Source organism: Zosterops lateralis (genome assembly GCF_965231275.1).
Source record: "Zosterops lateralis genome assembly, chromosome: 7".
Taxonomy (NCBI): Eukaryota; Metazoa; Chordata; class Aves; order Passeriformes; family Zosteropidae; genus Zosterops; species Zosterops lateralis.
Genome location: NC_139767.1, coordinates 7,555,515 through 7,579,338, shown reverse-complemented (window position 1 = coordinate 7,579,338; position 23,824 = coordinate 7,555,515). Strand labels below are relative to the sequence as shown.

At 38.2% G+C, this 23,824-nt stretch overlaps 2 protein-coding genes across 2 annotated transcripts in view; one reads left to right on the top strand and one right to left on the bottom strand.

The window, feature by feature from the left end:
• COL3A1 (collagen type III alpha 1 chain) overlaps positions 1-23,824 on the bottom strand; it is a 467,081-nt gene that overhangs the window by 372,847 nt on the left and 70,410 nt on the right. The window lies entirely within an intron of this gene.
• COL5A2 (collagen type V alpha 2 chain) overlaps positions 1-23,824 on the top strand; it is a 45,343-nt gene that overhangs the window by 8,915 nt on the left and 12,604 nt on the right. Inside the window, exons 6-35 of the mRNA XM_083865146.1 lie at positions 970-1,014; positions 1,524-1,577; positions 2,185-2,238; positions 3,689-3,742; positions 4,531-4,584; positions 5,311-5,364; positions 6,408-6,452; positions 7,385-7,438; positions 8,307-8,351; positions 10,637-10,690; positions 12,417-12,515; positions 12,974-13,018; positions 13,106-13,204; positions 13,585-13,638; positions 14,151-14,258; positions 14,759-14,812; positions 15,505-15,603; positions 16,274-16,327; positions 16,822-16,920; positions 17,019-17,072; positions 17,171-17,224; positions 17,743-17,796; positions 18,368-18,421; positions 18,762-18,806; positions 19,228-19,326; positions 20,087-20,194; positions 20,326-20,379; positions 21,833-21,886; positions 22,009-22,062; positions 23,082-23,135. Of these exons, the coding sequence (XP_083721272.1) occupies positions 970-1,014; positions 1,524-1,577; positions 2,185-2,238; positions 3,689-3,742; positions 4,531-4,584; positions 5,311-5,364; positions 6,408-6,452; positions 7,385-7,438; positions 8,307-8,351; positions 10,637-10,690; positions 12,417-12,515; positions 12,974-13,018; positions 13,106-13,204; positions 13,585-13,638; positions 14,151-14,258; positions 14,759-14,812; positions 15,505-15,603; positions 16,274-16,327; positions 16,822-16,920; positions 17,019-17,072; positions 17,171-17,224; positions 17,743-17,796; positions 18,368-18,421; positions 18,762-18,806; positions 19,228-19,326; positions 20,087-20,194; positions 20,326-20,379; positions 21,833-21,886; positions 22,009-22,062; positions 23,082-23,135 (1,908 nt within the window). The remainder of the gene's footprint in view (positions 1-969; positions 1,015-1,523; positions 1,578-2,184; positions 2,239-3,688; positions 3,743-4,530; positions 4,585-5,310; positions 5,365-6,407; positions 6,453-7,384; positions 7,439-8,306; positions 8,352-10,636; positions 10,691-12,416; positions 12,516-12,973; positions 13,019-13,105; positions 13,205-13,584; positions 13,639-14,150; positions 14,259-14,758; positions 14,813-15,504; positions 15,604-16,273; positions 16,328-16,821; positions 16,921-17,018; positions 17,073-17,170; positions 17,225-17,742; positions 17,797-18,367; positions 18,422-18,761; positions 18,807-19,227; positions 19,327-20,086; positions 20,195-20,325; positions 20,380-21,832; positions 21,887-22,008; positions 22,063-23,081; positions 23,136-23,824) is intronic.

Here is a 23,824-nt window from a genome sequence, read left to right as displayed (position 1 = left end):
TTCCTAGGAATTCCATGTTCTGTACTGTTCTGGGTTGATGGTGCCTCCTATCCCATATCGTGGACTACATTGTTATGTCTAACAGCTGCTCCCCCCGGCCTCGGTGGGGGCTGCCACTTTGCTGCTGTCTCTGCTGGCACTTTCTCTCTCCCGGCTGCCTGCTTGCCGCTTGGCTGCTGTTTTTTCTCTCTGCTGCTGCTGCTGCTGCTTCCGGTTTTTTTTTTCTTTCTTTTTCCCCTTCCCCCCCACCCCCGAAGATTTGGACCGGCTCCGGACCTGACCTGAGAATCCTGGGGATCTCCGGGGCCTGCGAAAGAAGCTCTATAGCCCTCCCTTCACAGTAACTCATTTTCCCTTGTGTTGGGGAGTGTTTTTTTCTCATTTGTCAATAGGGATTCCTTTTGGAGGTTCTCTCCTAATTTATCCTAAACCAGCACAGACACTAAGGGACAATCTGAGTTCTGTGTAACTAACCACAATGATTTGGAAAGCTCTTTTGGTGGTTTGTATTGATACATTTAAACATGTCCTTTCATTACTGCTTTTCAGCTCATGAATGAGAACAAGAAGATTAATTTATTTTGTCATTGATTCAATGATGAGATTCATCTGAGTAGTGACATTCTCTTCAAGTGAAGACTATTTCCTCCAACTCTTACTTTGTTACTACATTTTTCTCATGACAGCTCGACAGACAGTTTGGTTTTTGTGATTCCAGAGACTGTGAGGTTGCAGGAAGCAGCCAAGTCCATATTTTCAGCTGCTAATGAAATTATACTCTTGTGGCTTTCGGACTTTGAAGATTTCGTTCAACATGTGCTTGTGTTTCATAATGGCAGTTTTCTGAGTAAAAACCTTTCAGACTGTAGAAATGCTGGTGGTCACTATGAGGCCATTTTGCCTTTTGTAGGGTGAATGTTACTTGGGCAAAGTTGTTTTCCAGTGTGTAACCAGCTGTGTGTTCAACAGGGTCCAGTGGGTCCAAGAGGTCCTCAGGGTCTCCAAGGAAAACAAGTGAGTGCTTCACCTCAGGGGATTGAATTGGCCAGAGCTGAAGGCAGAGCTTGTGGTGAGAGGGGTTTCTGCATCCCTGGGGCAGTGTCCATCCTCAGGGACTTGTGGCTGAATGCACCTTCATCCAGAAGGGAATTTAAACAAGGGCTCTGCTCCAGATGGACTCTAGACACAGGAATTGGCTCCAAAAGAACAGTTTATTAGATCTTTAACAGGGTTTTAACCCAACACGTTTTTTAATGAGTGAGCAGCAATGAAAATGGAGACTGTTCTGGTTTTGGTGTTGGCATGGCTTTAAGTTTCCAGTGGGGTTTGTGTATGGCACAGGATTTATCTACAGCTTGAGGGGTTTTAGTATCCAACTTTCACTCATATGGAAATGTGAACTGGTTCTGAATTAGAATCCAGACTCCCCCTTAGGCTGTGATTTTCCTGGTCATGGATTTTAAATTATATCCTTATAATTCCTGTTGGAATTTGTAACTGTATTAATCTTTGGTTAATTTTAGGGTGGTGCTGGCCCCACGGGCCCACCTGGTGAACCTGGGGATCCAGGACCTATGGTAAGACCAATAAATGCAAACATTTCTACAATACAATTGCAAATATGCTATACTTTATTTCAGAGCAGAATTTTTGTCATGTTGTTTCAGCTGAAACTATTAAGTGACTTCAATGAAGAGCTGTGGTGTTTAAAGCATGTTGTCCTGGATCAGTGAATCTGAGTTGTTTTGAATGTGAAGAGCAGTGATTATATTAGAAACAATCATTCTCACTTTTCCAGCAGAGGCCTGAGGATGCTTAGGCACTGGTAAAACCATACCTGATAGTGTAACTTACACAAAGGATAATGAGAACGTATTTTTTGAGGCAACAAAATAATTCAAAAGTAAATGCAAGAGCCAGGGATTTGAAGCAACAGCAACTGTGTTTCTTAATGTTTTGGGTTTTTTTTCTAAAGAATCCATGCTGTATTTTCATATAATATAATGCAGGTTTTCTAGGGTCAGGATGGTTAGAAAGAGCAGCACAAAACTGAGCAAATGTGCTTAGGCATAAAAATCTTCCTTTTTCTACATCTGTTTTTGTAAAAACAGACTTTGAAATGGAGTAAATAGATATTTAAGTGATGGCTAAACTGACTTCTCAACAAATACATTTATTTCTTAGGGGCCAGTTGGTTCTCGTGGACCAGAGGGACCTCCAGGCAAACCTGGTGAAGATGTAAGTTTGTTATTCTTTGTAGCTTGTTTTATTTTTAATAAAACAAACATTGGCATCTGTGAGACAGTGACTAACCAGCAGATGTGCCTGTTCTAACCACTATTGTCTGCTTTCCTTTGTAATTGTACTCCTCATTAAATCCAGCATCACAACTGTGAATCTTGGCAACCATTTCCCAACCCCTCCTTTCTTTTCCTTACGTGTCATCATCACATCTCGAGTCTAAGCACCACCTCTATTTCTTGCCTCAGTAAGTTCTTAACTGAGATAATCTCTCTTGAAATCAAACATAATAATAAATCACAGGGGCTCACTTGGAGGCTTCTCTTCTCTTTTGGGATTGGATGTTGGGTAGAAGAGCTGTAATGGCAGCATACACACGTGTCTGGACAAGATTCTGTTTAATTTCTTTAAAAAATGATAATTGATTATGTTCCTAATTGATTTTTTCCTTTGTCTATGTCTGCATACATAGATATGTAAAATATATGTTTTATATATATTATATGAGCATATAATGTACTGCTCAACAGTAGCCTAAGACCTTATTGGTAGGTGTATATTATTTGTTTGCAAATTACAATAAATCCATCTGAACTGTAATTTATAACTCGGAAATTAGTTAGAAAACTACAGATACCATTTTACTAGAGAAATTAATTGTATAACACCTACCTTCCCATTAAACTGGACAAGGGTTTTTAAGAATCCTTGGCAGCAGTTAACTCAGTGCAGGGAAGTCAAATCTTGACACTGCTCTAAGAACTTTCCCCATTTCCATTGTTTGGGTATCTTTAATTGCATTTGTGAAGCACCTTGCCTACTCTCTGACCTGAAACTATATTTCTGAAGCCTTTCATATTCCTGCATCCTGGTGTCCTGGGTGTATTTGAACTGATTGATGCATGTAAAAGGAATATTTGGTTGTGACTCTGGAGGGCTTTGGTTCATCTTCAAAATATCTTGTTTGGTTTCACCATGTTGTTTTTCCTATTGCAATACACAGAAAATAGTCACTGTCCTGGAATGAAATTATACATGTATTCAAACATTTAAACAGAAGGAGAGTCACAAGTTGCAATGCAGGTAGTTTTAAATTGCTGTTCCAGTGGGAAATAACAGCAGTTTGATGCTCTGTGTGAAGATGACAGAAGGTTGCCTCATTAATTCCCAGGAAAACCAGGTTGACAACACCATTTCTTGATGACATTGTGGGCTTAGGCTTCAGTTTTCCCAGTTCTTGGTTAAAAACCCTTTGTGAGTTAATGTGTCTAATACACATTTGCTAGGCACATAGGCAGCTGAATTATGTCACTGACATTGTTACAGCAAAGAGAGGATGCACAATACTGATGTGAATGCCCTCAATTGTTTGAATGGAAGAAGAATACAAAAGTCCATTTTGAAATCTCTTGTTTTAATGTGTCCCTTGTTTTTTCTCTTTCCTTAGGGTGAACCTGGTAGACCAGGACAATCTGGTGAGCCTGGATTTCCAGGATCTCCGGTAAGAGCATGACCATTTAAATTTTAGCAAAATAATCGTATGTCATCATATGGTACTGGTTCCTTATTGCTTCACCCTGATGTGACTCATCAGTATTGCTTTCAATTATGAGTTTAAACTTCTGCCATTCAGCATCTGAAGTCCTTGTCTTGGCTTACTCCTAAGCTCCAGATTGGTGTTTGCTTTGTTGCTGGGAGGATAACTGTTGTTACCTGAGATTTCTGTTCTAAATTCACATCACCAATGTTCTGACACTAGGCACCTATCTCCCTTCTGTTAGCCTTTCCGGAGAAACTTGGTAGGAAGCTGCAAGAGAGCTTTGGTTTAATTGCAAAATGTGTTTTGGTAGCAGTTGTTTATCATGTTTCTGGACTGACATATTCTGAAAGAACAGGTACAGTTTGTGGGTCTGAGTTTCCATTTCATTTTAAGTGATTACTCTGAATTTTGATCTCGGATTAATTAATGCTTGTCCATATTAACCCTCAAAACTTGACCTGCCACTCATCTTATTTCATTACTTTTGTTGAAATTTCCAGTTTGATCACACAACAATATAAATGATAAAGCTTTTAGAGCCAGCGAAAATGTGTATAATGCTGAGAATAGCTTCAAGGCTGTATCATCTGTGAGCTGCTCAAATGCTGTTCCAAAATATGATGAAGGTGAAGGAGTGTTAGCAATATTAATATTGCTGCTGCCCTTATCCCTGTTAGTACCATTATTGCTGGGTTTATCTGCAGAATCAGGATTGTATTTGTTTTTTTTTTTTTCTTTTTCCTACTTAGGGCCCTCGAGGCTTTCCTGGTGCTCCTGGTCTCCCAGGTCTCAAGGGTCACCGGGTAAGAGACAAAGTTTTCCCTCCTGATATAGATGATATTTCCTGGCAGTTTCAGGATGAAGATTTTTCTTTGTATCTGTGCAGAATTTGCCTATACTACAGACGAGGCAACTGTAGCAGAATTACTGGCAATTGAGAGAAGGAGGGCCTTGCAGAAAATCAGTGCTATTCCTCTTTAAGCTGACCTCTGTATTACATGCTCCAGTGCTTTCTTCACTCTATTTTCAAATGTTCTGGGAACCTGGAAGGAGCTTGCACGAGCCCTGCCAAGCTTCAGGAGGCGCAAACCTGACAGTTCTCTCACTTTGTTGGCAGGTCTTGCATTAGGGTGGGGAACTTGAGGGGTGGATATGTTTGCAACATGGAGTGATTACAAATTACCAAGTTTTCTGGCCAGAATTTTACTTCAGGGAGGAATAAATCGGTTTCCTATGGCTCAGAGCCTTGTCCTTGTTGTTTTAGGATTTTTTTAAAAAACTTTCTTGTTTTAAAAAGGAAACCAAATCCAAGGAAATGTACCTTGTACAAATGGTTTCCATTTAGGAAATGTTTAAAAACTTTGTTCCATCTGGGTTTTTTTCTTCTTTATTTTTTTCTTTTCTTACTCTTACCACCTCAGATCCATTCTTAATACTTTAAATATCAAGTTACTTTAACAATAATAGTAGGAGTGCTCTCTGTGTGCACATATATAAATGCAATTTCTTTGTATTTTTAAAACTTACAGGGATTGAAAGGACTTGACGGTCCAAAAGGTGAAATTGGAGCAGCTGGAGCAAAGGTATTTTTATGGCCCAAAACAACTATATGATTAAGCATATTTTATGTAATACCAAGATCCCAAAAGGCCAGAGATCTTTTTGAACTCAGCTTTGTACCCTCTCTGACCTTTATATGGGGACAGAGTTCAGTAGTGCCAGTCCCAGGTTCAGTGGGGCTACTTTGTGCCTGTAAGGGCTCACTGGGTGAGCTGAGTGCTCCATGTGTGACACACACACTGAAGACAGCAGAGTCTCTTAACAAAGGGCCCATGCACATTTTGCCATTGGACAGTTCATGGTTCTTGTTGGCTCCATGTGACCAAGTTGAACATTTTTTAATATAATCCAATAAAGCAATACATAATTAGAACCTGACTCTCCTCTTTCAAATTATGATTGATTGGCTTAAAAGAAACAGGCACTGGAGAGGAGAGGGGATATGTTTTAATCAAGCTGATTATTTTATTAGTTTATTCTCTTAGAATTTTTGATCCCCATTGGCACTGCACTACTCTTACAACTTCATATCAAAACACTGGTTACACAGGATAGCCAGCTGGAGTCAGTCCTTTCTAGATAGGTTAAAAGATGTTTTGAAATAGCATAGAACACTTTTTTCAGGCTTTTCCACTTCCATCAGTGCTGATGCTGAAACATTTTTGGCCTGGCAGAAGTGATAACTGAATGTGGGAGAGATCTATTGCTTTAGATTAAAAACATAATAAATGAAGTGAATCTTCAAAAATCTAAATTTAAATGTGAGATTAGTAGTTAAGGAGAGTTTGTGTAAGAAAAGATTTCTTTCCCAAGATTGTCTACCACTCACTTTCTGTGGAGGCAACAACAGCAGCAGTTTTGGCAGAGAACCATAAACACTGAGAACACATGAACATAGTGTTTCCATCAGCGTGGGGAATGGTGTCCTTGCCATGTGTGATGCACACAAGTACCTGTGCAAATCTGCCCCTGAGGTCCAACACAAGCACAGAGGACAGAGGTGAGACGTGACTCAATTTTCCTTTCATCCATTTCTCTAAATCTGTCATTTAATTTCTTTTCCCAGGGAGAGTCGGGACCGACCGGAGCCATGGGTCCAACAGGTCCTCTTGTGAGTGTCATGTGCACTGGGTATTGCAGAATTGATTGTAAATACTATTGTTAGTGGGAATTTCTGGGGTTTGGTATCTGTGTTTGAGCTCATGGAGCTGAACTTTCTCTTCATGAAGGCTTCATTTGCTTTTACTCTGACATTGAGGTCCAGTGTAAGCTGTTCTTCCCCTCCGTTCACAGACATAGGTGTAATAATGATAAACCAGAAGGCTCAGGAGACTTGGCTGTAGGTGTGGTGATGGTTTCCCAACTCATGTAAGTGTAGGGTGATGGTTTTTTCTTTTTTACATGTTGATGCCTCATATGGAGTGATTTCGACATGAGAAAAACTGGCCTGGGTTGCTCTGGGGTAGAACTGAAGTAATTTAGATCAGGAATGAACTAGCTGAGAAGACCATGGACAGAGGTTTTGGGAGGTTACAGTGAAGATAAGTATGCATGACCTGGAAGTAAAATGGATAAACTGTTTTTTAGAGTAATTTTCATTGACATGTGCTTTTGGACCACTGAATATGTGTGAGTAGTGTTACATGACAAAAATGGATTCTCAGCAGTGCTTCTGGAAGTAAAGCCTCTTTCTGATATCAGATAATGGCATCTCTCTGTGAAGCATTATGCTGTGTGTAGAAGTGGAATCTAATTTGTGCATGAGGTTTAATGAAAGAAGTTGCATTATTGTCACTGGTGAGTACATACAGAATTTATTCTAATGTGTTTAAGACTGGAAATACTGTTGGAACTAAAAAAATTACAGTTTATTAAATTTCCACTGTGCAAGCCTGTGAGGCTCTAAGGGTTTTTATGAGCTGCTACTTCTTTTCTGCTTTAGGGCAAGATGAGTTACTCCTGCAGGATTGAAGAAAAACAACCCTTTTTATTATTCTGACATGATGACCTCCTAAATAATGCCCTTTTTATTCTTTCTTCAAGGGACCTCGGGGAATGCCAGGAGAAAGAGGACGAATTGGACCACAGGGTGCCCCTGTAAGTAGAATCTTCCTTCTCTCTTGTCAGCTTAAATTTAAATCCCTGAGCCTGAAAGTGTTTGTTCATGTGACTTGCTAGTCACTTGTGTTGTGAGTTCTGCTATAGCTTAAGAAAGTTAGACCTGAGCAGTTTTCTGGGGTGAGATCTTTACTACGAATTTTAAAAGTTAAAAGCAGTTTTAAAATGAGAGTGGTAACTTTACAGTAACTTCTCATAGCAGACCTGCCCATGAGTCCCAATACCTTCACAGCACAATTTTCTGGGATATAAAAATGTCTTCTATGTTTCTGTGGGGTTTTTTGTGAGAGGTTCTTTTCAGCAAAAATTACTGAAGAAGAAATAATATTCATTATATTCAATTTCATCTGGAAAAAGGTTTAAAATGAAATTTAAGATGAAGTCTTTTAATTCAGATTTCAATTTAGATGAAATACAAACATTTAATTCCAGATAATAAGGTTATCGTCTTAAAAATATTTTTATTTTCAGCAGAAAGAGGGATTATCCTTGACACGAGACCATATTTGAGCTAGAACTTTCATCCTGCTGCTTTTACATTCAGTGCCCAGTATTGTTTTTCTAGCAGTTCTCCCTATGACTTTTATATGATCCACTTGTGTCATGTGGCCCATACAATGACACTATCAAATTATTGTCCTTTCTGAAAACAGAGAAATCCATTAATTCAGATAGGAGCATAATTTTGTACAGAAGTTTTCCATGACAGTGTTTAGAGGAGTGTGCAATCCAGCATTTCTTCAATCACTTTACTATATATAGCTTTATCACAGATGCTGACAATAAATAATTTTAAAAATAGGCAGAGTTCTTACAAATACTCTTTGTTTTCTGTTTTCTTGTCTAGGGTGGACGTGGCCAGCATGGTATGCCTGGGAAGCCAGGCCCAATGGTAAGTGATTGGTTCTCAAGCACCCACTTCTTCACTTTATATTTCCACTTATTTTTTGACACTACAAAACAGAAAAAAATAATGTTGGCAGTTGCTGGTATCAGTTACATGCATTTGGAATTAATTATCTGAGAATGATTCCTAGTTCTCCTCACTTTAGTTTCAGTGCTGTCCTCTGCAGAATTGTCCTCTGTAGTTTACTTCATCTAAAGGTTTTAATTTGCAGAGGGGTCAGCCACAGCATCTCCTGGGGAGGTGATCTCTGCTGCCCTTCTGGAGTTCATATGGTGGGGAGGGAAGTGTCTTAAGGGCATGCACTGCAGTCTGAAGCAGTTCATAATTGCATGTTTTCCTCCTTCATGTGCAGAGTTGGTAATTGAGGCTTGTTGTCAGCAAGAAGAAAGGCACTCACTGCTAGCACAACTTGCTCCCTGCAATTGTTCCATTACCAAATGTGGAAAAGGGTCTTATAATTAAGGACAGTCACTTTTTGAACGGAAGGACAGATTCCTGTGTCTGAATGTCTGCCAAGCTGAGAAAGCCTGGCTAGCACAGTTATTGAAATTCTCCCGCCATGGCAGCAGGGCTGCAGAGGAAGGCATGGCTCTTTACACTCAGTGTCAGTGTAGCAAAGGATGTTGGATCCTACAGTCCAATTTCACATTGCATTTGCAAAATAAATCTGTGTGAATTCACATAAGTCAGGGATTATTCCCACAAATTCCCTTAATTTTGTGTGCTTTTGCTTGTGAAAACTGGTGATGGTTTTGTATTGTTTGTGCAAGGCCAACTTCCACTTTAAAAATGTGGTATTTATGTTTGCTTTTTTTGAAAGCATCACTTGCAGGATCTGGGTAACAGCTTCTACCCATTGATGTAGTCAGCCTTTACCCTTTTGTGATGTTCAGCTTAGAAAAAACCAAAAACCAAACACAAAACCCAACAACCAAACACTCCAAATGCACTGCTCCAAAAAACCCACTCAAAACCTTAAACCACACCTGCCTGCAGTTAGAATGTCATTCTATGCATACTCTTTATTTACTTGTGACAAAGTTCTGAGAAAAATTTGTTTACCTGTATCATCTTAATGAACAGACTGGTTTATTAAACACTTCATTAAGCAATAATTAACTGTAATAAAAGCTATAAAACTCACCTATTAAGTGTATCATGAAAGAAAGGTAAGTTGTTATAAGAAACTTTTGAACAAAGAAATTTTTTTTCAGTATTTAAAACAGATTATAAATTTAAAAGAAGATGAGTGGCAAGCTATGAGGTTTTACAAGAAGCTTGCAATTTTTCTTCGGCATAAAATGCAAGCTCAGCATTACTGGACATAAGTGGTTGGCTAATATTTTTGGAAAATCCCATGAAGTGCCACAGTGTCACAAGGGAAATTCTCATCCTTAATGCATATGTTTCTCACTGGAGGAAGTGTTAATGAAATGTGTTGTTATTTGGGTCAGTAGAGTGGTACAGCATAATCCTGGAACTCTTTCTGCAACATAAGAGAGATTTGGCAGACATTATTTGTGATCCAACAAATTGGGGCATAGGTTTTCAAAAATATACTTGGTGAGTTGTTACATCAGTTTTGTAGAAATCCAGTGTAAGGTCATGCAGAAATGTTGCCTGTAATTAATTCTCAGTGGGACAGATTGTTCTGATTAAGTTTGTGAGGAGAACTTAATTACATAGAACATTTTTTCTCAGCATGAATCATATTTTACAAAAAGACAGAAAATCAGGAAAAGATAAAGAGGAATTCTCTGGGAACAGTGTTGCAGTGAGTATTAATAACCACTGTGTGCCGCAATCCCAAAACTTTGGAGTACAGTAGAAAGTTCTCTTGAATGTCTTGTTCAGCACAAAAGATGTTACGGAAATGGAAACATCTTTGTGTCTGTAGCCTGAAATTTGGATACAAGATTTGTCTTTTACAGCTTGCAGATGAATTCACCTGTGAATTTAGGAATCTTAATTCCCATAATTGTTCTCTGTGAATTGTGTACATTGCAATTCAGGCATTAATAACTGAATCAAGAGCTGTAGCTTTGCTGAAGTCAGCAAACACATTATTAAAGAACTGCACCACAATTCCATAAAATGTATATGTATCACTTAAACCCTAAATATTTATAGTTATTTTGGTTTTGTTATAAACAAATGTTTTATGACTAAAAGATACATGTAATTCTAGACACACACTTACCCAGTGATGAGGTACTAATCTGTGTGATTTAAACTGCTGAATTACAACTTTGTGCGTCTGTCTTTTATAGGGCCCACTTGGCATAACTGGATCTCCAGGTTTTCCTGGTATTCCTGGTATGAAGGTAAAAAATAAAATGAAAGTGTCTTTTTAAAATGTCTAACAACACACAACTAAAAATGTGTACTAGACTACACTGAGCTCAGATGTGTGTACAGATCCCCAGCAGCTGCTGTGAAATCAGTCAAGACCTTCAGACAGAACAAAAAAGCCGAAGTCAAATGAAGCAATTACAATTCACCACTGTTCAGATACTTTGCTTTCTCTTTTGCTCATGTCAAGGGATGATTATAAGGTGACTGCCATGCTGTGCTTCAGTAATCTTGTCCAGAATATTCAAAGAATAGTAAAATGCATTTCTAGAAGTGAGATTGTGAGGGCAAGTCAAAGACAGTATGGAGAGGCAGGACTTTCTAGAGAACACTTTTTGAGATGATCTAGACTAGTAAGGGAAATGCCTGAACCCCAACAGAGATGTGTGGTTCATCACAACAGAGCAAATTACAGTTAATACCTTTAATGGCCTGGAGTGATCGGGCTGTGAAATGAAAAACTTTCATTTGCTGCAGCACTGTCTTTGTGGCACTTCCCTCTCTCACTTTTCAAGAAAGTGCTTTTTTTTTTTTCTGCTTCTTAGCCTTGAGCCAATGTCTTAGAAGGTAGAAAATACAACTCATACAGCTTCCTTATACTTCTTATTCACGCCCTGCATCCAGCTGCTCCTCTTTGTCCCTTTACACTCCTAAAACATGATAAGAAAATGTTATACAAGAAGAAACTCTCAACTGGTCAGGTAGCCAAGATCAGCAGATGTTCTGTGTTGTTGTGAAGCTGGCAACCTTCATGACACTGTTTGGAAACAAGTCTTAATAACATTATCAGCTTAATCATAGAGTCATAGAATAGCAGGTTGGAAGGGGACCTCTAGGATCATCTGCTCCAGCCTTCTTGGAAAAAGCACAGTCTAGACAGGAGTATACAGTAAAATGATAGCCCTTGTAGTGCATGTCAGAAAATGTTTTAGTATATGGCTCAGCATGATTTTACCTAAGTAAATGTTTAAAAAAACTGTCACATGATGAATCAGAGCTTTTGAAAAGGATCAGCTACCTTCAAGTTTGATCATCAGATGATGCAAAATTGGAATAGTTGCTTTGAACTCAAAAAAGCTCAGCAGATTATGCAATGAAGATGTGAACTTGTATTGTGAAGATTTGATATTAACAGCCATCAGTTCCAAAAGTCATATTTCCTATATAAAATTAAAATTCAAAGAAGATGCTGGGAGGAGTTTTTTTATCATCCTGTCTGATCTTACAGGGATTTGATATTTAATATAGTTAAGTAACAGTGAGTTCATCTCTGCTGTGCAAAAAAACCCCAAATCAACCAATCCCAAATGTGTTACCATATCTAAATCTTAAGCCTTGCTGTTAAGGAAGTTAAAAAACCCCAAAAACTTGTAAAATTACAGACACATAGTGGGATTTTAGAGAGACAGGTCTGTTCTTGATCTTATTTGGACTCCTGGATAATGCTGCTTTTCTGCAAAGAGTTTCCTTGTCTTGGATACATAGAGAAAAAATCCTGTCTATAATTTTATTGTTTGCATTCACTTAGAAGTAATAGAAACAAAATTAGGTAAGCAAAATTGTATTTGAAGGATAATAAACTACTTCAAATGTGACTTGTTTTTCTGTTTTAAGCTCAGTATTGCTCCTGAGTTACTTTATAGGATCTGCTTTTTAGAGTGAAATAATCTCCAATTGTTTTTTCATGTGGAATCCTAGGGTGAAGCAGGTCCAACAGGTCCTCGAGGTCCTGAAGGTCCTCAAGGACAAAGAGGTGAAACAGGTCCTCAGGGCCCAGCTGGGTCACAAGGTCTTCCTGTAAGTACATTGAATTGAGCTCCTCAGTGCCCAGCTTGTGCATGTTCACCTGTTTATGGGGGTTTTTAGTGTCCCACCTGAAATTTGAGTAATTTGTTTTACTAAAATTACCTTTTTTCCCAAGGAGAAGATGTCTCATTCCTTTGTTTTGTGCTAATTGTATTGATAAGTATTTGTAATTTTATTACAAGTTGGAAAACTGTAAGCTACACAGCTTGATACAGTCTCAATCCTCAAAGTACTTTAAAACTTAAGTTTAAGCAAAAGATCTTCAACATTAAAAATCTCATTAATTTTCATGCTTTATTGCCCTATTTAGTATTTGCACATGTTGCTGCATTTATTTAATAGCCTTTATTTTCTGGTCTTGTAAAGTGTATAAAAGAACTATATTCTGCTTTTGTGATTGATGCCCATCTCATTAAAATGATTTTTAATGATTGGCACTTTATCTTTAGGGCGCTGAAGGAACAGACGGTTCCCCCGGTGCAAAGGGCCCTACTGTAAGTAATCATATTTCCTGTTGAAGAAATGGTGCAAGTCAATTTCTTTTATTTCTTTATTTTGATTGTGCTTGTTTGTGTTTGTAGGGATCTCCAGGCACTGGAGGCCCCCATGGATTGCCAGGCCCCCCTGGTTCCCCAGGACCACAGGGCAGCACCGGTCCCCCCGGGATTCGAGGCCAGCCGGTAACGGGATCTTTGTCTCTTGGGAAATTGTAGTGTCTGGCATGTGTCACTCCATGGAACTGAAGCAGGGATTAGCAGTGGGCTTCCTTTAAATATAGCAGGAGCATGCCAGGGAGAGTGCTAAGGCTCAGATCCTGTGAATCTGCTGTGTATCCAAAATACCACTACTTCTTTGAGACAGACCTGGGAAAAGAGATTTATTAAGTTTTTGTCTTGATAACATAATAATAATCAAGCATAATAAGGATAAAGACAAACCATTATAAGCATCATATTATACTGCCTACAATTAGTGACTAAACTAGATGTTTGTTTCAAGGCATAATACAAAATGATGAAGTGATGTTTGCAGAATTTTAACTTTACTGTGTTTGTTCCAGGGAGACCCTGGTGTCCCAGGTTTCAAGGGAGAAGCAGGACCCAAAGGTGAACCTGTAAGTCTCCATTTGCTTTTTAGGATGAAGAGGAAACACAGAGGCTTATAACCGTGTAACTTCTGGAAGAAAAACTGACTCTGCAGTTTGAGTTGGTTTATCAACCAGTCTTCAGCTTTTCTTTCTCACCAGTTAAATAATCATGTAATAACTGACAAAAATATAGAGGTGAAGTAATAGTTTCTTTACCACTGTCTTCTTCAAAGATTTCTATTAGAGTCTCACTGAAATTTGACTCCTTTGCAGCTTGACCAAGTACAAATTATTGTGGGTCATTATAAGAAGCAGTGTACAGCCCAACTGCAGAATTAAAGTTTATTAGCTTATAAACATTGTGAAAGAGAAAAGCAGATGCTGAAAATCTGTTACTTTTAACTGATCCAAAACCTAACTATTTTTTTCTCGTTTATTTGGAAACATGTTTATAGAATCCAGAAGACAGTCTGTTTCAATATGCCTGAGAAATGGTGAGCTTAACAATGTTTTTTAAAATAACATTTTATTCTCACTAGGGCCCACAAGGTCCCCAGGGTCCCATTGGCCCTATAGGTGAAGAAGGGAAAAGAGGTCCTCGAGGTGATCCAGGGTCAGTAGGTCCACCAGGTCCTGTTGGAGAGAGGGTAAGGAATTTAGAGGAATAATATGTCTTAAGAAATGCACTAATGCTAAGCTGAAAAACCTTTTGACCTACCCATAGAAATTCTTACAGCTTGATTGTGGGTATAGTCAAACCATATTTTCCTAGCAGTGGTTACTACTGTGCATTATTTTCTTACACTAGATACTTTTATGTGAGGATTCAGTCCCCAGGATAGTATGGTAGGAGAAAGGGAGACAGGGCAAGCTCATCTGCAGACTTTTTCCCACACCTGTGCAACTGCTCATCTTTGCTTTCAGTGAGGCTGTTCACACAGGAGCTGTCCAGCATGCATGAATGAGACACTGATATTTTTACCGCTCTGGGTCATAACCCTCACCCCTGTCCTCCACGTTAAAGTACTGAAGTAAGAAAATTGTAAGGAAATGAACTGGATCTTCAATCCATAAATCTGGTCCTTTATCTGTAATAAGCTATGTAAAAAAAGTCAGATAATTGTCTCATACCTACTGCTTTTCCTAGGGTGCTCCTGGTAACCGTGGTTTTCCAGGTTCTGATGGCTTGCCTGGACCAAAGGTAAATGAAATTAAATTCATCTTTTCTTGTGCAGTTTGGTAAATCTTCATACATCCAGACATATAAAAAAAAAGTGTTCCATTAAAAATATCTGCTTCTGGGCAAAAAAGCAGATCCAATTTACAAATGCCAAAAGGGGATCTGAATGTTTTGAGACAAAATTTTTTTGGGAAAAGTAACTTTCAGTTCCCATGATGTTCAGCTTTGCTCGCCCATCCCTCTGGCTTAATGCTCCCTCATTTTAAAATGTGCACCTGTTCTAAAATGTTTTATGTATTGCTGTGTAGGAGGGGACTCTGTGAAGAATTGATATTCTTTGTGTGTAGTGTGATTTTCTAGGCTTGTTCCTTAGAAGAGATTGGTTTATCTGGCTTTCCTAACTATTCTAACACTTCCAGGGAAGTTACTCACATAGGTATTTGTCTAGTACTTCTGTAAATTCCTAACTTCTTGGTAAAAATACAGGGATTCTAAAATGCTTATATAAACTTGTTTTAAGGAAGAGACAACTTCTAAGTAATAATTTTGGGGAGAAAAGGTAATAATTAGGAAATTAATAATAGTAAAAGTATTAATGATTTGTAACTTTGTTTGCAAAAATAGGTTCTTAATAGAAAATACTGTTTTTATTTAACTTTCTCCTGCTGTCACTGTTCTAGCTGTTGACTAGTAGCTCACTGGTGTCTTTCTAGGGAGCCCAAGGAGAGCGTGGTCCAGCAGGATCTTCTGGGCCTAAAGGAGGTCAGGGAGATCCTGGACGTCCTGGTGAACCTGGCCTTCCAGGTGCAAGGGTAAGGGACTGATGGCAGCACCCTATAAACCTGGGACCTTTCATTTTCCAAAGGCACCAGTAGATGTTTGGGAATTCAGAGCTGTTATACAAGGGCAGACTGGTTTCAGTGGGGTTAAAGGCCAAAACACCTGTCTTTATTTCCTGCTGATGTTGGGAAATAAAACAGGTTTTGCCTTAGGAAAAAGAGAAATAGCCCTGATTGAGAACAGCAAATGAGGGAAGTTTGTTTTTGTAAAGCAAAGTTGCCAGAGGTAACATGGATTGAAGGCCAACCTTCATTAAATTGTGATTCATACCATTAGAAGCTTGAGTGGTACATATCACCTAGAGATTTTTTTTCAGGAAAACTACTGGAGGACAATTCAAAATGTCAGAAAAGGGGATAAGGGGAGCAGTAAAATGTGATCTAAATCATGGCAGAAATAAAGATGACCCTGTGAGAAGCTCAAGGGGTGTAAAGCAAGAAAAGAGAGAATAGGAAGAAGGAAGATCAAAGACAGTGAGGGGTGAAGGGAACTGAAGATAAGGATGAAGACTTTTGACATAGAGAAGTTAGTAACTGAGCAATTCTTTGGGATTTATTTATATTTATTTATTGTTACAGAATGATAGACCTGTAACATCAGGTAACACACCAACTGTAACACAAATACTATTCCTCTTTTTAGGGTTTGACTGGAAATCCAGGTGTTCAAGGCCCTGAAGGAAAACTTGGCCCCTTGGTAAGTGACAAAAATTAATCTTTTCAGAGAATAGCACAGTAATTCAAAGGTCCTACCTCACTGAAATTGCTTTTATTAACACAAGTTTTCTTTATTTATTAAGGCTCATCTTCTCTTTTTATAGTTCACTTTACATTCCTAACTTCAAAATTGGTACTGATAACATTTTAGTTTTATCTGTGTGGCAGTGTCTTTTGCTTACCAGCTGCTGCATCATAGTTAAATGGTTGAACTAAATATTTTTCTAGTTGTCTCTTTAAGGACATAATCAATTATTTGTACACAATTCAGTTCTAATAATTGCATAGCATTTGGTTAAATCCAGCAGTATGGCTATTGCTATGTCTGTTCTAAAAACATTTTGACTGGTAAGTGAAGCCCCAAACCAGGTTAATGTTATTTTCTTTATATATACAAGCATTTTCTTGGGATTCCTAAGCTCATATGAATAAATATATTTAGAATTTAATGTTAAAAATGCTTTATCTCTGCAGGGTGCTCCTGGGGAAGATGGACGTCCAGGTCCAGCAGGGTCCATAGGAATCAGAGGTCAGCCAGGCAGCATGGGCCTTCCTGGGCCAAAGGGTAGTAGTGTGAGTATGGCAATCCCTCTTTCACTTCAACCATTTTTGTATGTTTTAATGGATGAAAAAAATATCTGAACTTGGTCATTTTTATTTTTGCAATTTAGGGTGATCCTGGAAAACCTGGAGAAGCAGGCAATGCAGGAGTCCCAGGACAGAGAGTGAGTGTGGCTCTGATTTGCACTGATTACAGAAAATGATGCTTTGCTGTTATGTGTGCTCACTGTACAAGATTTCTTTCCCTGTCATTTTAATGTAGGGAGCCCCTGGTAAAGATGGCGAAGTTGGCCCTTCTGGTCCTGTTGGCCCACCAGTAAGTCAGTTTTACTTCTCTGCCTGCCTGGCACTCTGTCCACTCACTCCTCTTGGCTTCTGCTCTTACCAACTTTCATACCAGTTGTTGATTCCAGGCAAAAAATTCCAAGAACATTTAAAGAAAAAGAGTTCTAGAAAAATCGATAGTTTTATATTAATATATATATATTAGTGATCTAATTCCTTTTACTAACCATTACAAAAAATGGTACAAGGGATAAAAAATTATCATAGTTAATTTCCCTGTCTTTCTTGGTTTTAATGGAACTAAGTGTTTTCCTGTTACCAGAGAACCTTTAAGGGAGGCATTTTGAAGAAATTATACACACCCTATTACATCTTTTAGATAAGCCCTCTTGTCCTAGGATAAGTAAAAATGTATAATAAATAAATACCTAATTAAAAATATGCATATTCAGAGAATAGAAAAATGGTGGAGCCTCCCTATATTCCTCTTCTGTTTACTTCCTTATTATTTATTATTCCTTTACTTACTTATTACTTCCTTTTGTGTAGGGTCTGGCAGGAGAAAGAGGAGAACAAGGCCCGCCAGGTCCTACAGGGTTTCAGGTATGTGCATTCGTTTTATTTATTTTTTTAAATAAAAATATAAACAGCTATGTCTTTGTCAACTAAAATTGGAGAAATTCAATGAAATTATGTATAACATAACACAACTTCAGAACTAAGGCAAGGATGTTCAGAATAGTTAGTGATCTATAACTTTTCTATCAGCTGTGCACTAAACCAAACTGGCAAAGGTTTAAATACCAGCTCTCTAGCCCTTGAGAAAACCTTTGATGTTAATCAGTTTTAATTTGAAGATTTTCCAAAAAAGTTACAAATATGTAGCAAACGAATTGTTTTGATAATGAAGTATTAATTAAATCAATATCTGTTTATAAAGAACTTTACTTTTAGAGATGACATGTCCTACAAAAGTTAAGGAAGGGCTGTCATCTCCTTTAAAGAGGAGGAAACACTTTGGTGCAATATTTATGTAACTCTTTCCCTTGAGGACCTCTGAGGGTGTGCTCTTCTACTGAGTGTACTTCAACATTCATGATCTTGGTGTCCTAGTTAAGTCTGGATTTACATAACTTTCTATCATGTTAGTGAGTATTTTATTTATTTTTTACAGGGCTTGCCTGGCCCACCAGGTCCTCCAGGTGAGGGAGGAAAGCCTGGTGATCAGGTAATGTATGTGTAAAATAACATTAAAAAGAATATAATTTATAAAGTAATTTTACTTTTTTTTTCTCTTTCTATTTGAATTTCCCACTCTGCTTCAAAATACTTACTGATTGATGTAGTCTGCAAGCTGTCCAAGAACTGCTTTGGCATAAAATAATTATGAGAATCTGTGTTCTTGGACTGAGCTGGACTATCACCTCTTGTCACTGACAGATAGGATTTAGAACTGACCATCTACATTCACAGTACTTTGGAAATAAAAATGTTTGTCTCTAATTTCCATAACTATAAAGTTATGAATAATATGATTTCATAATGATAATGGTGAATTCTGTTCTTAGGGTGTGCCTGGAGATCCTGGAGCTGTTGGTCCACTGGGCCCCAGGGTAAGTGCTTCTTTCAGAGTTTAAATATTCATAACAGTTCTTTGAGATTGGAAGTTGATGCGTAATATGGAGTTTAACAGCCTAAAGTAAGTTTTCTCCACTCACAAAATGGTTGTAAATATGGATGTGCTTTAAGATAGTTTCTGTAAAATCTACCACCGTTAATGATTTTGTAGCTCCTGAAGTGATGTTGAGTATTAACTGCTAAATGATTTGGGTTATGCTGTGAAATGAGTTTTTAGTTTGCTGAGCAACATATTTCCCCCACCTCTAACAGAAAAAGCATAAAAGCTACTTTTTATTTCATCAGTTCTCCTAGAATTTATTCACAGGCTCTACTGCACTTAATGGTGTATTTTGGATTTTGTCTACCAGAATTCTACCCTGCCTTGTAAATAAATGCTAATCCTCTATTTTGTAGGGAGAACGTGGCAATCCAGGGGAAAGGGGAGAGCCAGGTGCCTCAGGACTCCAGGGTGAAAAGGGCATGGCTGGGGGCCACGGTCCTGATGGCCCAAAGGTAAACTGAGGAGAGATTTGCGTTGCTGCAGTGATGTCATGTATAATTCTGCTCATTTGCATGAACACAAGAGAGATTTTGTAAAATTATAAATATGAAAGGCATCTCCATTGTATAAGGAAGGACACTCAATTCCAATTATAAAAAGATTAATAACTTGCAACATATTTAAATGTTGAGAATTCACAGTAGAACTGGGCAAAGCCATTTCTGAACTTCAGAAAACCTTCTAACAATGTTGTAAGAGCCATGCCAGTTTACACAAAGACACTTGGCACAGCTAAAGAGTTAAAAGAAAATGCTGAAACCTTCATGCCTGCATGCATGTACCTGCTATGGATGTGGTTAGGCCAGCAAAATCAGGGCAATCAGGGAGTGCCTCTAGTTATGTGAGACCTGTAATAGACATGAACACCTCTGCCCCTGGCAACTTCTACATGTACCTAGTTTCTACATTAAACCTATGTCACATCAAGGTCAAGGAAGAAAGATTCTCAAGCTTCTTTTTTGTCTGATTTCATCTCCAGTATGCACTGATTAAATATTAATGTATTTGGAAGAACTACGATATTACAGTTGAACTTCCTGAGTAACACAATGGGAAAAGAAAAGTATTTGGATGTGAATAAAGTCCAAATTTCAGATAAAATTACTACTTAAAACTGTACCCCAGAGACTTCAGCATAGGCACAACATTTTCTGCTGCCTGGAGACAAAGATGCTTCTCAGATGAATAGCAACAACTTGTTTTTCATTCCAGGGAAGCCCAGGTCCTAGTGGGACACCTGGTGATCCAGGCCCACCAGGCCTCCAGGGCATGCCTGGAGAAAGAGGGATTGCTGGAACACCTGGCCCTAAGGGTGACAGAGTAAGTCTGTTTATTGCTGTCCTCCTGAGTAGAATAACCTGCAGTGATTATTATTATTAACACTGCAGTTATTCCAGTGACCTACTCAGCATTCAGTGCTGTAACTGGGACTTTGTGGGTGTTTTCCATAGGGCGGCGTTGGTGAGAAAGGTGCTGAAGGTACAGCTGGCAATGATGGGGCAAGAGTAAGTAAATCTGCCACTCTCTTTAGACCTACTCCTCACACACGGGTTTCTTTGCTGTGCTAGAGGACCCAGCTTGTAGAGTTAAACACTATGCAGTGTTATTATGGTGTGTCATGGGTTTACAGTCATCACTTCACCCTCCAAGTTTTTCAAGACTGCTGTGCACAACGTTTTGAGGTGTCTGTGTTCCAAGCCCCTCTTTGGCATCATCAATAATGTGAGTTAAGAGCTCAATGGAAAGGATTCACAGTTGATTTGGGATTCATCTAAGTTGATTATAGTAAAAAATACGAAAAAAATGAACAGGCAGAGATGAATAGGCAGAAAGCAAACCTTCCAGCTCTCAGTCTTGGACTAAAGCTGATGCCTCCTTATTGTCTGCATTGAGTTGCCCACAATTGTACTAAGCTTTACATAAGCAGAAAGTTGCTGGCTCTTCTAGAAACTTTGTAATCTCCATTGCATTAATAAGGTCTCTAGTCTGCTCAAGATGTGTTTAAGACACATTGCACACAATCTGCTGCACAGACCAACTGACCAATAATCCCAATTGCACTGGGTTTTCTTTGTATGCACTGACCATTTTTCCTTCCCAGATACTATTTGATGTACTTTTTACATTAATTGAGAATATATCTGAGATTCTTGGGTTGTGCAAACCAGTGGGAGTACTAGCTGCTAAGCATTTGGAAATCTGAGGCATAGTCAAAATATGAGGATCCTGTCTGGACTAAATTTATTGTTAAAGAGGAAAAAATACTTTGAGAAACCCTACTATACAGAAGCTCTAATAAAATTATCATCGGTGAGCTGGAATTGGTTATCTAAATCAAACATTATCCAAAGATACAGAACAGTTCTTAGTCATTGTAAGGGATGTTTAGAGCTTACAGTGGTTAATGAACAGGTGAAGTAATGGTGAGCTGAAGGATCATTATGTGGAGTTGGTGGGTTTGGATGGAGAGTTTGCAACCTATTTGTCTGCCTTTTGAAAAGATAAAGGACATTTTTGAGTAGTTTGTAAGATCTAAATGAATCTTCAGAAAAATGATGGATACCTTAAAATTAATTAAGAAAGGTAAATACTAACATAAAAGAAACAGAGTTTTGTGCAAGTGGGGAAAAAAGACTTGATTTCTTTCTGAGAGAGCAAAATAAAGCTGGGCCTTTTTAAAAATATCATTGGCTTTATTCAAAAATACTGCATAAAGCAGATGATGAACTTAGAGAAGAAAGAGAAAATGAAGGAAAGCAGATTTTTTGTTGGGAGTTCAGTTATTGGGAGAGGAAATGCAAGTCAATTTTAGATAAAGAAGACAAAAGAAGTTTCTAGAGATAAAGTAGAATAATTCAAAGGAATAAAAAAGGGAGTGGTAACATATGAGAAGTTTTAAACTATCCTCTTTTGGAGCATCTCTTTTATAACTTCCTTTCATCTTAATTTGTTCAAAAGGGTCTCCCTGGTCCAATAGGCCCAATGGGTCCAGCAGGTCCAACTGGTGAAAAGGTAAACAGATTTTTATTCCATTCCCTCCTGAAGTTTCTTAAAATTACCAGACTTCATTAGTGTTTTAATGACCAAACAAGTAAGTTACTTGGGAAATAAAATCCTTTAATTTTATTTTAAAGGGTGAACCAGGTCCTCGAGGTCTAGTTGGTCCTCCTGGTTCTCGTGGAAACCCTGTGAGTAAACATGCTTTGCTTTTATCTGGTATAAGTTAACAATACCTAACTCTGATCCAAACTCCAGGCATTTTTCTTATTTGCTGATGTATTTTCCTCTTTTTCTTTCCCTTTCTCTGTAGCCAGATGTGAAGTTCTGACTTGTTGCTGTGCCCTTGCAAAAGTATTACCAGATTTTCTTCCTGTGACCTATACTTGTTTTAGGGCAAACTTTATAGTGTTACTCTCACTTACCTCACTCCTGAAACTATGCCACCCCTTGTAATTGTGTCAATGTTTTTAAAAGCATGCCCCTATCAAAAACCACTGTATATAAACAAATATTTAACGGGCAAAGCACAGAGGTGATCCTTAGTTCATCCAGTTATGTAACTCTTGTCATCTTCTGTCTATTAATGATTTGAAGTATTTTAAGGGTTGACTTCAATTAGGGAATTAGAGGCTCAGCCCTTCTAGATCCTTTATACTGCTTGAAATTGATCATGTCCCTGTCATAAATCAGAACTTACTTCCAATATAACTTGGAGCAGCTTCCACCATTTTAGGGAGTGCTGGCATTTGCAGCCTTCAGCTACTTCTTTTCCAAGCAAATGTTGTGTGGAAAGCTCAGTCAAAGCCTGTTGTTGACCTTATAGAAGAGGACATCTTGGAAGTACTGCTTTTTTTCCCCAGTGTGATTGGAGTGGTAGGTTGAATGAAGTGTGTGGTCTTTGGCCATCCCTGGAAGGGATGGGTTGTGACCAGAATTTTTCCTAATGCTGTTTTTATGCTTGCCTGTGTCTTCCATCTCTGAATTCTGAAAGCTCAATATAGTCTTGAACACATTGCAGCTTTTAACATCATAGCTTACATCCTTTATTTTATGATTAAAAGATCATCTGACTCTGCTTAATAGAGCAAAAGTATAATGACACTTAATGATGGTAAATAGTTAACATCCTTTCTGATATATTGAACTGTAACTGGTAGTATATGTAGAAGGATGGTTGTTAAATAGTTATTTCAATTTTTCTGACCAGGGTTCCCGAGGAGAAAACGGCCCAACTGGCGCTGTTGGTTTTGCTGGCCCTCCGGTATGTTCTTTTGGAACACTAATGAGTTTCCTTTACTCATGCTTTGACACACTTCATTTCCTTCATTATGAATAATATTGTGATGTTCTGGATCAGGAGTCACATTTTTGCTGCAAAAAGAGCTGTTTCTTTCTCCCATCAGTATATCAAGTGAAGGGAAGGGCCAATAAGCGTCCTAGACAGTTGAAAAATGATTTTCCTGTTAAGATTATGTAATTGCTCACCAGATTTCATATTTTCATTAGTATGTTATGTTGCTCCTTTGAGATTAAAATGGAAGTTAAAAAGTGAATATTGAAGGTAGCAAAGATTTGCGACATGAGTAGTGAAGGCTGGAAGGAGGTGATGGACCAGATGGACTGGAATACCCAAAGCTTTCCCACAGCCTAAATATCCTGTTTCAGGATCCCTTTCACAGTCTTGCACCTGCTTCCCTTGGTGGGAAAAAAAGCCTAGAAAAGACAATGTTTGTTTTGTAGCTGCTGAAGGAAATAGAAAATCTAAAGAAAAGTAAAAATGTGAGATAGATCGTAAAATATTTAAAATGGAAATACTGGCTTCACAGAATGCTTAGAAAATGTCATGTGTGATCTTCTGAAGACCATGCTGAATTGTTAAACAAATGCAGTGTTTGCTGGACTGATTTGTACCCCTGGTATTTTTTTTTTTACCCTTTTAGAAATTCTGTA